Below are 13,563 nucleotides of genomic sequence, written 5' to 3'. Positions count from 1 at the left end.
GCTAGATAGATAGCTAGCTTGATAGCTAGATAGATAGCTAGCTTGATAGATAGCTAGCTTGATAGCTAGATAGATAGCTAGCTTGATTGATAGCAAGCTTGATAGCTAGATAGATAGCTAGCTTGATTGATAGCAAGCTTGATTGATAGCGAGCTTGATTGATAGCGAGCTTGATAGATAGATTGATAGATTGATAGATAGACAGCTAGCTTGATAGACAGCTAGCTTGATAGACAGCTAGCTTGATAGACAGCTAGCTTGATAGACAGCTAGCTTGATAGATAGCTAGCTTGATAGATAGCTAGCTTGATTGATAACGAGCTTGATAGATAGATAGATAGACAGCTAGCTTGATAGATAGATAGATAGATAGATAGATAGATAGATAGATAGATAGATAGATAGATAGATAGATAGATAGATAGATAGACAGCTAGCTTGATAGATAGACAGCTAGCTTGATAGATAGACAGCTAGCTAGCTTGATAGATACATAGATAGATAGATAGATAGATAGATAGACAGCTAGCTTGATAGATACATAGATAGATAGACAGCTAGCTTGATAGATACATAGATAGATAGATAGATAGATAGATAGATAGATAGATAGATAGATAGATAGATAGATAGATAGATAGATAGATAGATAGATAGATAGATAGATAGATAGATAGATAGATAGATAGCTTTCTTTATTGTCATTGCACAATAACACAGCAGTGAAATTGCCAATGAAATGTTGTTGCCTGGCTCCCGAATAATAATAATAATAATAATAATAATTAATAATGTGGATCGCAACTTAATAACCATTTTAAAAAGCGGTTCCCAGTTTGAGACCATTTGAGAGCCCCTTCGCTATTGATCTATATTATATGCAAAATGTATGAATATGAATGTCTAAAATCCCAGCATTTAAAAATTCCCATAAAAATGTCGAAGCCCGGTCGCCCACAGTTATCAGTAACTACAATTTGGAGGGAAATTAGTTTTAATTGTACTCTGTGGGAGACGGGGGGGGGGCGGATCACTTTTCAGTCCTTCATCAAATATGCATGAAGAACTCGATCCTTGCTTTATCACTGTACTTCACTTTCGCTTTCATCTCTTTTCAATAAGTCGAGATGAAGTCTTGCTAACGTGTCATGAAGCCAGGTAATCCTGTTAACGTGCAGCCATGAGAACCACCACACACACACACACACACACACTGGAGCTATCTTGAATAATTGACACTAATTATGACCATCAGTTACATGAAACCAAAGGAAACACCTGCATCCTGTTGTATGTACACCTGAGAGCATTATTCCTGCAACTGGGTGAAACCATTATGAAAGTGTAACCCTGTGACTCCTTTTTGCACAGAACCACTTTGTCATATTTATGTGTTGTGTCACAACTCTACCTCTGGCGCATGTGGCTTTCCCAGCATGCATTGCAACAAGGCTGGGAAAACAATCCCAGAGCCATGATAATCTAGTCCAGGACTGTACCAAGACTTGCAAGAGCTACTTTGTTGTTTTGTAAACCAACACATACATATTACACGTACATATTAACTCATTTTTGGCCACGATTTTGACTGATTTTTCAAGGCACATATAATATTGTGTTTTTGGAATATTTAACCAGTATTTAATTAGTGAATTAATTAGTTGCAGTCAATAAAGACTGCCAAATTTTAGCAACACTTACCATTTCTGTTCAATATATATTATTATGAAATATTACTAGGTAGTGCTCCCAGTCACGGCAGTGGTAGTGGGTGCCTATATTATTTATTATTTATTATTTATTATTTATTATTTATTATTTATTATTTATTATTTATTATTTATTATTTATTATTTATTATTTATTATTTATTATTTATTATTTATTATTTATTATTACTATTTAGATGCAGCGGTGTTAAACATATTGTTGCTTTGAAATACATTTGCAAGCCTACTTGTGTATCAAGTGTCTTCCTGGTAGCTATTTATTGGTTATTGTGTGTCATGTGATCAAGGGGTGATATCCTGATTGGGTGCACACAGAATCACATGAGTCAACCTGTTGCTGAGTGTTGTATATTAAACCATTTTATTTATACTTCATATATATATATATATAGGGCGGTGCGGTGGTAAAGTGGCTAGCACGCAGACCTCACAGCTAGGAGACCAGGGTTCAATTCCACTCTCGGCCATCTCTGTGTGGAGTTTGCATGTTCTCCCCGTGCATGCGTGGGTTTTCTCCGGGTACTCCGGTTTCCTCCCACATTCCAAAAACATGCTAGGTTAATTAGCCACTCCAAATTGTCCATAGGTATGAATGTGAGTGTGAATGGTTGTTTGTCTATATGTGCCCTGTGATTGGCTGGCCACCAGTCCAGGGTGTACCCCGCCTCTCGCCCCAAGACAGCTGGGATAGGCTCCAGCACCCCCTCGACCCTCGTGAGGATAAGCGGTAGAAAATGAATGAATGAATGATTCGGTTGAGCTGGTTTCATTATTATACCTCTTGAGTGTTAAGTTGGTGTGTGATGAGTTTAGTGAACACATTCCAAAAACATGCTAGGTTAATCAGCCACTCCAAATTGTCCATAGGTATGAATGTGAGTGTGAATGGTTGTTTGTCTATATGTGCCCTGTGATTGGCTGGCCACCAGTCCAGGGTGTACCCCGCCTCTCGCCCCAAGACAGCTGGGATAGGCTCCAGCACCCTCACGACCCTTGTGAGGATAAGCGGTAGAAAATGAATAAATGAATGAACATTATTAGAGACCTCTCGACATGAAATAACACCCCTATAGTCACTTTTACACACATTTATAGTAAACATAACAGAAAATAATACATATAAGGCAAAAACAATTAAGACATAAATAATATTTACATTTTTTGGAATGTTTATGTTCGGTTCCTCCCACATTCCAAAAACATGCTAGTCTCCATTCGGATTAGATTCCGCCACGATTGATTGCGTTTTTATTGGCCAAATATGCAATTCTGATTCTTGATATTATTAAGGGAGCTACAGATATTATTGAAAGATATATTCAGATATATAAAAATTCAAACTAGCAAATGACTTCTGATGTCTCCCTGGGTTTGAATCTCTTATCTCTAAATTGTCCATAGTGTGAAGCTGTGCGTGTCTATCTGCCCCGTGATTGGCTGCCAACCAGTCTAGGGTCCAGTCCAAGTCATTTGGGATAGGCTTCAAGTGTCCCATGTGGATTCTCTTCATAGAACTCTTTGCTTTGGCTCGTATGAAGGACACGCATTGATGCAGAATAGACTCATGTGATTCTGTTGGAGTATGAAAGCTTTGGAACGACAGCAGATGAGCAAAGACGCCCGTGGAGACGCGGCTCAGATAGACCAACATCCATGATGAAAACCTTTATTTCTCCATGACTCATCTTGGTTTCTATGAGCAAAAATCACGTTTCCTCCTACCATCTTGGATGGAATCCTTGGTCAGGATGAGCGCTTGTCCTGATCGCATTATGGGATTCATTCATTCATTCATTTTCTACTGCTTATCCTCACAAGGGTTGCGGGGGTGCTGGAGCCTATCCCAGCTGTCTTCGAGCGAGAGGCGGGGTACACCCTGGACTGGTGGCCAGCCAATCACAGGGCACATATAGACAAACAACCATTCACACTCACATTCATACCTATGGACAATTTAGAGTCGCTAATTAACCTAGCATGTTTTTGGAATGTGGGAGGAACCAAACATAAACATTCCAAATAATTTAAATATTATTTATGTCTTAATTGTTTATGCCTTATATGTATTATTTTCTGTTATGTTTACTATAAATGTGTGTAAAAGTGACTATAGGGGTGTTATTTCATGTTGAGAGGTCTCTAATAATGTTCATTCATTCATTCATTCATTTTATACCGCTTATCCTCACAAGGGTCGTGGGGTGATGGAGCCTATCCTAGCTGTCCTCTGGGCGGGAGGTGGGGTACACCCTGGACTGGTGGCCAGCCAATCACAGGGCACATATAGACAAACAACCATTCACACTCACATTCATACCTATGGACAATTTGGAGTCGCTAATTAACCTAGCATGTTTTTGGAATGTGGGAGGAACCGAACATAAACATTCCAAAAAATGTAAATATTATTTATGTCTTAATTGTTCATGCCTTATATGTATTATTTTCTGTTATGTTTACTATAAATGTGTGTAAAAGTGACTATAGGGGTGTTATTTCATGTCGAGAGGTCTCTAATAATGTTCATTCATTTATTTTCTACCACTTATCCTCACAAGGGTCGTGGGAGATGCTGGAGCCTATCCAAGCTGTTTTTGGCCAAGAGGTCGGGGCCAGCCAATCACAGGGCACATATAGACAAACAACCATTCACACTCACATTCATACCTATGGACAATTTGGAGTGGCTAATTAACCTAGCATGTTTTTGGAATGTGGGAGGAAACCGGAGTACCCGGAGAAAACCCACGCATGCACGGGGAGAACATGCAAACTCCACACAGAGATGGCCGAGAGTGGAATTGAACTCTGGTTTCCTAGCTATGAGGTCTGCGTGCTAACCACTTGAACACTGTGCAGCCCATTTTCCAAATATTTCTTCTAGTAAATGTTTGTCTTGTAAATATGACTGCATTCCTGTAATATTTTTAGTAGTATGTAGTAGTAATTTTATAGTAGTATGACGTGAAATATTTTTATGGGAATCACATTATCTTATTCTCATAAAATTACTCCAGATTTGTACTTTAAAAAAAATCTTTTATTAAATTGTTTATTTAGAATGTGCCACAGACCAATAAAAACACAGCAACAGTCTGCAAAAGGCCCCCAGGCTGCACTTTGAACACCACTGATCAATGGAGATCGTTGTCCACGCCGCCATATCAACCTCCATCATAACATGGCCTCCAAAAGCGCCATAACTCCCCCTCCATCCTTGCTGCATCTGTACGTCCCTACTTTTCGGAGTGAATACTGTCTTTGTCTGTGGCAGCGCTGATATTGTTGCTATGGGCAACCAGGGTATCCTCAGCAGCTCTCTGTATAGAAAGAGGTTGTCTTTTTTTGTTGTTGTTGTTAGCTAATCTCCTCTGGGTGGGAATGAAGCTGAATCTGGGAAGCCTCCTACCCACTGTGGATATTTAACGGTGAGAAAAGGAGCCTCCGAATCTCGCTGTGTCACAGAGAATCGGCATAGAGGAGTAGAGATGAACGTTGAAGGAATCCATGTTGGGGAAAAAAAAAAACTTTCAAAATGACGAGCAACAGATAAGAACTTGAGGTGCAAAATAAGTCAAAGTGATGACTAAAAGGCTGAACGTTGGCTTATTTATTGCAGCACTCTTATATAACAATGGTGCATTGGTTTCAGGTGTTCCTAAGAATGTATTTGGTGTTTGGTAGTGATATAATATAATATCATACATCAACATAAGATCACCACTCTTTTTCTAGAGCTTTGAACAGTCATGATTCGATCAAACATTTATTTGCTAACAACCTCTGGTTCTACCATATCTTACTTATTATGTGGAAATATGGGCTAATAACTATAAAAGCAATCTTCATTCGCTAAATGTACTGCAAAAAAAAGGCCAGTAAGGATAATTCATAATGCCGCCAACAGAGAACATACTAACTCCTTATTTGTAAAATCACAAATACTTCAACTTGCTGATATAGTTCATCTTCAAACAGCTAAAATAATGCATAAGGCTAAAAATAACCAATTAGCTAAAAATGTCATCCAATACTTCTCTACAAGAGAGGAGAAATATGATCTCAGGGAAGAAGTACATTTGAAACACTTCTATGCTAGAACAACGTTATGCTAGCCATAGCATTTCAGTATGTGGAATCAAACTATGGAATGGATTGAGTAAGGGAATCAAACAATGCACAACGATGAGCCAATTCAAGAAACAATACAAAAAATAAAATAAAATAAAATTAAATTAAATTAAATTAAATTAAATTAAATTAAATTAAATTAAATTAAATTAAATTAAATTAAATTAAATTAAATTAAATTAAATTAAATTAAATTAAAACAACAACAAAAACTTAAACTATATTAGGAAAGCAGGAAGTGAACAAATGTAACAGTTAGTGATTGTAAAAGTACCAGATGGAGGGGTACAGTTGGTCGCTAGGACCAAAGAATCCTAGCGATGAGGATTTTACCAGTTTTTCAGGTCTTAAAGTCACTGATCTTTGACCAGAAAGAGGATCTCGCTCAAAATGGGTTCTCAATTCTGAATCACGCTCATCCCAGCAACTGAAATGTTGGAACAAAAAAAAATGCCATTTCCAAAATATTACACAAAATTGTCCAAAATGTCTTTATGAATTGGTATTATAGTATTTTAACTACACTAAATAATGTAAGTCATCCATTATAAATAACATTTTAATACAATTATTAATCCATCTGGTACTTTTACAATCAGTACCTGTTACATTTGTTCACTTCCTGCTTTCAAGTTTTTTTTTTTAAGTTTAATCTGACTAAAGATTAAAAAATATTACAGGAATGCAATCATATTTACAAGACAAACATTTACTAGAAGAAATATTTGGAAAATGGGCTGCGCAGCTGTGAAGTGGTTAGCATGCAGACCTCACAGCTAGGAAATCAAGAGTTCAATTCCACCCACGGCCATCTCTGTGTGGAGTTTGCATGTTCTCCCCGTGCATGCGTGGGTTTTTTTCCGGGTACTCCGGTTTCCTCCCACATTTTTGGACATTGCTCCAACCATGACAATGCTAACAATGCTAACAATGCTATTTTGCTATTATTGCTATCTTAACCTTACATTTTGGGCTGCACGGCGGACTGAGTGGTTAGCGCGCAGACGTCACAGCTAGGAGACCCGGGTTCAATTCCACCCTCGGCCATCTCTGTGTGGAGTTTTGGAGACTTTGTGGGGTGGCATAGCAAGCAATGGAAACCTTGGTTAGCGTATGCCTTGGTTAGCAAACATTCCCTCCAAAATTTTGTCTTGATTCATCTTCCGGTTAGCGTACAATGTGGCGCCTGGGTAAGTGGTTAGGCCACACAACTAGGAGATCCGGGTTCGATTCCATGCTCGGTCATGTCTGTGTGGAGATTGTATGTTCTCCCCGTGCATGCGTGGGATTTTTTCCGGGTACTCCGGTTTCCTCCCACATTCCAAAAACATGCTAGGTTAATTAGCCACTCCAAATTGTCCATAGGTATGAATGTGAGTGTGAATGGTTGTTTGTCTATATGTGCCCTGTGATTGGCTGGCCACCAGTCTAGGGTGTACCCCGCCTCTTTCACGAAGACAGCTGGGATAGGCTCCAGCACCCGCTGCAACCCTCGTGAGGATAAGCGATAGAAAATGAATGAACATTATTAGAGACCTCTCGACATGAAATAACATCCCTATAGTCACTTTTACACACATTTATAGTAAACATAACAGAAAATAATACATATAAGGTATAAACAATTAAGACTAATAATATTTACATTTTTTGGAATGTTTATGTTCGGTTTCCTCCCACATTCCCAAAACATGCTAGGTTAATTAGCCACTCCAAATTGTCCATAGGTATGAATGTGAGTGTGAATGGTTGTTTGTCTGTATGTGCCCTGTGATTGGCTGGCCACCAGTCCAGGGTGTACCTCACCCTCTCGGGTGAAGACAGCTGGGATAGGCTCCAGCACCCCTACCGGAAAAGCAGTAGAAAATGAATGAATGAATGTAATAAAATGAAATCAGTGGTGTTTCTAATGGAGATAAATCCTGTATTAATGGATTAATGTCCGCGGGGGAAGATCAAGAGCATCTAGAAAACCCGTGAACACATTAATGGTATGAATTTTTCAGTTTTTTCAAATGTTTATGTACTGTATTTTCTGTTGCTGCTAACAGCTATAATGATAAAAAATTGTTTTTTATTTTGTCATATTTTCCATAGACTATTTTTTGTGTTTTTCTAAGCAATAATGTCACCAAGAATATAAAACTTCCATGCAGACGTTTGAGGTTCCCGCATCCGCCCCCACTTCCATTCCATGTAGCCTACTAGTTCATCGCATCATTTCAGCATATAACATAACTTGCAACCATTTTGTCGTAATTCTGCGTTACAACGTCGCCCGGCGTTCACATGTCGCACGGCGGCGGCGGCGCAGCATCATCATCATCATCATCAGGCAGACTCACCCCGTCAGCTTTGGCATCTTCACAAAGCTGAACACATCCATGCGTGCTGCGGGTCGCAGTCAGCAGATTGTGCCGCTGTCTCACTCCGGCTCCATTGTCAACAGGACAACGGGAATATAAATAATTCAGGAATAAATAAATCAAATAAAAAAAAAAGTGGAGCTCCCACAAGTCTTCACAAGGCGGAGAGATTATTCCTGTTGTCTGGGCTTCTGCATGGCTGAGTGATTGCTGTGTCCTCGCTTTGCAAAATCCACTTCCAGCCCGTGGAAAAGGATCTGGCAGTGTAAGAGCCCCCCCCACCCCCCAACACACACACACACACACACACACACCAGCCTGGTTACATCCTTCAAAGCATGCCGGTGTTAGCTGCGTTAAGCCACCTTCATTTAATTTCCATCGCGGTGGAATTATGTGCGGGAGCCGTGCAGGAACAACAGCTTTGGAGGGAAGCAGGGTAAGAGAGAGAGAGAGATAGAGAGAGAGAGGGAGGATGGATGGATAGGAGGGAGGGAAAAAGGGAGGGATGTGGGAACGGGAAAGGGTGTGTGTGAAGAACCAGAAGAATTCCACCTAAAGACTCAGTTGGCTTTACCTAGACGTCCCCAAAGGCTGCTGTCATCAATCTGGTGTTTCTCCAAAGAGCAGGAAAAGGTTGTGCAGCCATGAATTGTGAGGTGGGGGGTATATAGACATATAGACAAACAACCATTCACACTCACATTCATACCTATGGACAATTTGGAGTGGCTAATTAACCTAGCATGTTTTTGGAATGTGGGAGGAAACCGGAGTACCCGGAGAAAAACCATGCATGCACGGGGAGAACATGCAAACTCCACACAGACATGACCGAGCAGGGAATCGAACCCGGATCTCCTAGTTGTATCTGGTGTTTCTCCAAAGAGCAGGAAAAGGTTGTGCAGCCATGAATTGTGAGGTGGGGGGTACGGGGGGGTGTTGTGCAGCATGCTGGGCAATATATTGTTGTAGGGAAAAGCAACAGAGAGCAGCTGTAGAGCGGGGAAGGACCTAATGTACCCCCGCCACTCCCCATCCCCGATCCCCGATCCCCGACCGAGCTCACAGCTGCACACCGAGAAGTGAATGTTGCATTTATGATTGTGACCTTTCAAAAGTGTTAAAAGCTTCCTCTCCGTGACGCCGATCACGACGAGAGGCCTCCAAATACTTCAGCAGTTGATCCTAAACAAACAACATTGTTGACACGTTCTTGAAGACATGATATGATTGACGACTGATGGAGTGAACCGTTTCCAATATCACAATTTTTGATTATTCCACGACCGGGTTCAAGATTTGTAATGATTTTTAATGATGTTTTGGTAATGGTAATGGTTTGATTTCATTTGAACATGCATCAGATTACAATTGAATGCATCACATAATCAGTTCCCAGTTCCACATGTCCAAAAGGAGTAGGAAGAAGCAAAGCTTATTAAATCCTACCCCTCCATCTGGTACTTTTACCATCAGTAACTGTAACATTTGTTCACTTCCTGCTTTCCTAATATAGTTTACGTTTTTTTTAATTTTTAATTTTTAATTTTTAATTTTTAATTTTTAATTTTTAATTTTTAATTTTTAATTTTTAATTTTTAATTTTTAATTTTTAATTTTTAATTTTTAATTTTTAATTTTTAATTTTTAATTTTTAATTTTTAATTTTTAATTTTTAATTTTTATGAATGTGAGTGTGAATGGTTGTTTGTCTATATGTGCCCTGTGATTGGCTGGCGACCAGTCCAGGGTGTACCCCGCCTCTCGCCCGAAGACAGCTGGGATAGGCTCCAGCACCCCCGCGACATCTGCATCAGATTCCAATTGAGTGCATCCCATAATCAGTTCCCAGTTCCACATGTCCAAAAGGAGTAGGAAGAAGCAAAGCTTATTAAATCCTACACCTCCACCTGGTACTTTTACAATCAGTCACTGTAACATTTGTTCACTTCCTGCTTTCCTAACATAGTTTAAGGTTTTTTAATTTAAAAAAAAGATTTATTAAAAAAATTTTAATTAAAAAAAATTTAATAAAAAAAATGTAATTTTGGGGAATTTTTTGGAAATATTTTTGAATTTTTTGAATTTATTTGAATATTTTTTATTTGTATTTTTTATTTTTTTAATCATGTAGCGAAGTCATCGTTCTGGTACTTTTACAATCAGTAACTGTTACATTTGTTCACTTCCTGCTTTCCTAACATAGTTTAAGGTTTTTTAATTAAAAAAATAATTTAAAAAATGTAATTAAAAAAATTAATTAAAAAAAATTTAATTAAAAATTTTGGGGGGGGAATTTTTTTGAAATATTTTTGAATTTTTTGAAGTTTTTTGAATATTTTTTATTTGTATTTTTTTATTTTTTTAATCATGTAGCGAAGTCATCGTTCTGGTACTTTTACAATCAGTAACTGTTACATTTGTTCACTTCCTGCTTTCCTAACATAGTTTAAGGTTTTTTAATTAAAAAAAATAATTAAAAAAAATTAATTAAAAAAAATAATTAAAAAATTTTAATTAAAAATTTTTTGGGGGGAATTTTTTTGAAATATTTTTGAATTTTTTGAAGTTTTTTGAATATTTTTTATTTGTATTTTTTTATTTTTTTAATCATGTAGCGAAGTCATCGTTCTGGTACTTTTACAATCAGTAACTGTTACATTTGTTCACTTCCTGCTTTCCTAATATGGTTTAAGGTTGTTGTTTTTTTAATGGGTCCCCAAATAATCCCTAAGTAATAGTTTAAGAAGCAGATGTTTAGAAAACACATCTGCTCTAAAGTACATCCGCATTTGTATTTGGTGTTTTCCCTTGAGAAGTTGTACTGCAGTAAAGCGGTTGCTGAAACATGAGGGGTGGACGTACTTTTGTCAGATTCTGTAACGATGAAACTGGCAATTTTCAATCTCCGGCAACAGTCAGGAATCCTCTTTTATAAAATGCCACAACTTGTAAGCTCCTTCCCGGTGACTCAGTGTGCCTTTGCAATAAAAGAGTGTTGTCTCTCCGACTCAGGGTCAGGCGCTCGTTTGTTTTTTTTTCCGCCTTCATCACATTGGCAAGGTTGATGAGAAAGACGAAGCCTACTGTTTTTTTTTTTTTTGTTTTTATCTGATGTTCCAGACTATTGTTGTGGGACAAAAAAAAGCAATATGCTACGTCTTTGCTCGAGCAGGAAGGGGAATTGTTAAAAGGCATACGGGATGAAGCCAGCAAATGAAGTGATGCGGACTGATTTGCTTTAAATATAGCAACAGTGTCCTTTGGCTGGAGCTTTTGAGAGACTCAGCGTATTCTGGACAGTCGTGTTTGCCCGTTCGGGCTCGCGGGCCTGAAGCCAACATGAGTGGCAGTGGATATTAAGGTCAGACGGCAGCGTGATCTAAGGAGAATATGGCCGAAGCTTTACACCATCCAATCCTGCCACCCCGCTGATCCCGTACACTTCCACTCAGAGTCGCTTTTAAATCAGCTGAATTCGGTCATTTGGGTACACTTGGCCACTTAAAACCCAACCGTGCTTCAATTTTGCAAGCCTTGCCTTCGGATTGCTGCTCGCCTGTAAAAGCTGAGAATAAGCAGAGTGCAGCCGTTCTGCATGAATTGCTAAGCACGCTAAACAACAGAGGCATACATGTTTACTTAAAAGCATCACCACGTCGCATGCGTTTTCTTCATGTGACGTGGGGTGAGGTTCATGGCTGGTGAGGCGCCGACTGATGTTTTGTATCATGACTGCTGCCAAGTGACCGGAATACTACACATCACCTGCATCATTTACTAATAGTAATCAACAGAGATCAATTAATGAATGAATGAATTTCTGAAAGTAAGAGAAGCATGATTTTGCAAGGTATGGTTTAAACCAAAACGTACTGTAACCAAATAAAACCAGAATACTATACATCACCTGCATCATTTACTAATAGTAGTCAACAGTGATCAATTAATGAATTCATTAATTGCTGAAAAGTAATAGAACCATGATTTTGCCAGGTACGATTTAAACCAAAACGTACTGTAACCAAATAAAACCAGAATACTATACATCACCTGCATCATTTACTAATAGTAGTCAAAAGAGGTTAATTAATGAATTCATTAATTTCTAAAAAGTTATAAAACCATGATTTTTGTTAGGTACGATTTAAACCAAAACGTACTGTAACCAAATAAAACCAGAATACTAGACATCACCTGCATCATTTACTAATAGTAATCAACAGAGATCAGTGAATGAATTTCTGAACGTAATAGAACCATGATTTTGCCAGGTACGATTTAAACCAACACGTACTGTAACCAAATAAAACCAGAATACTATACATCACCTGCATCATTTACTAATAGTAATCAACAGAGATTTGTGAATGAATGAATGAATTTCTGAAAGTAATAGAACCATGATATTGCAAGGTACGATTTAAACCAAAACGGACTGTAACCAAATAAAACCAGAATACTACACATTATTTGCATCATTTACTAATAGTAGTCAACAGAGATCAATTAATGAATTCATTAATTTCTGAAAAGTAATAGAACCATGATTTTTGTTAGATACTATTTAAACCAAAACGTACTGTGACCAAATAAAACCAGAATACTATACATCACCTGCATCATTTACTAATAGTAGTCAACAGAGATTAATTAACTAATTCATTAATTTCTGAAAAGTAATAGAACCATGATTTTGCCAGGTACGATTTAAACCAAAACGTACTGTAACCAAATAAAACCAGCCTATCCCAGCTGTCTTCGGGCGAGAGGCGGGGTACACACTGGACTGGCGGCCAGCCAATCACAGGGCACATATAGACAAACAACCATTCACACTCACATTCATACCTATGGACAATTTGGAGTGGCTAATTAACCTAGCATGTTTTTGGAATGTGGGAGGAAACCGGAGTACCCGGAGAAAACCCACGCATGCACGGGGAGAACATGCAAACTCCACACAGACATGACCGAGCAGGGAATCAAACCGGGATCTCCTAGCTGTGTGGCCTAACCACTTACCCAGGCGCTACATTGTACGCTAATTCTAAGGTGAATCAAGGCAAAATTTTGGAGGAAATGTTTGCTAACCGAGGCAAACTCCACACAGCAATAGCCGAGGGTGGAATTGAACCCTGGTCTCCTAGCTGTGAGGTCTGCGCGCTAACCACTCGACCACCATGCAGCCTGGTATACCAACTTAGTATATGAATATTTGATCCCACCATGGAGGAAATGTTTGCTAACCGAGGCATACGCTAACCAAGGCTTCCGATGCTTGCTATGCCAGTACCCGGAGAAAACATGCAAACTCCACACAGCGATAGCCG

General features: G+C 38.6%; 2 protein-coding genes across 17 annotated transcripts in view; one reads left to right on the top strand and one right to left on the bottom strand.

The window, feature by feature from the left end:
- Positions 1 to 13,563, top strand: part of LOC131135866 (rho GTPase-activating protein 6-like) — a 131,545-nt gene that overhangs the window by 80,055 nt on the left and 37,927 nt on the right. The gene's annotated exons all lie outside the window — the stretch shown is intronic.
- The window catches only part of frmpd4 (FERM and PDZ domain containing 4), a 56,342-nt gene that overhangs the window by 32,435 nt on the left and 10,344 nt on the right, over positions 1 to 13,563 (bottom strand). For 2 of the 6 annotated variants that reach the window (XM_058082240.1, XM_058082242.1), the window contains exon 1: positions 8,207 to 8,865. The exons of the other annotated variants lie outside the window; for them this stretch is intronic. In XM_058082240.1, the coding sequence (XP_057938223.1) occupies positions 8,207 to 8,247 (41 nt within the window). In that variant the 5' untranslated portion in view covers positions 8,248 to 8,865. Of the gene's footprint in view, positions 1 to 8,206; positions 8,866 to 13,563 lie in introns of those variants that run through there. 6 annotated transcript variants of the gene reach the window in all.

This window comes from Doryrhamphus excisus, chromosome 9 (assembly GCF_030265055.1).
Source record: "Doryrhamphus excisus isolate RoL2022-K1 chromosome 9, RoL_Dexc_1.0, whole genome shotgun sequence".
NCBI classification, from domain to species: Eukaryota; Metazoa; Chordata; class Actinopteri; order Syngnathiformes; family Syngnathidae; genus Doryrhamphus; species Doryrhamphus excisus.
The sequence above is the reverse complement of the archived record's forward strand: the minus strand, read 5'-3'. Positions and strand labels throughout refer to the sequence as shown.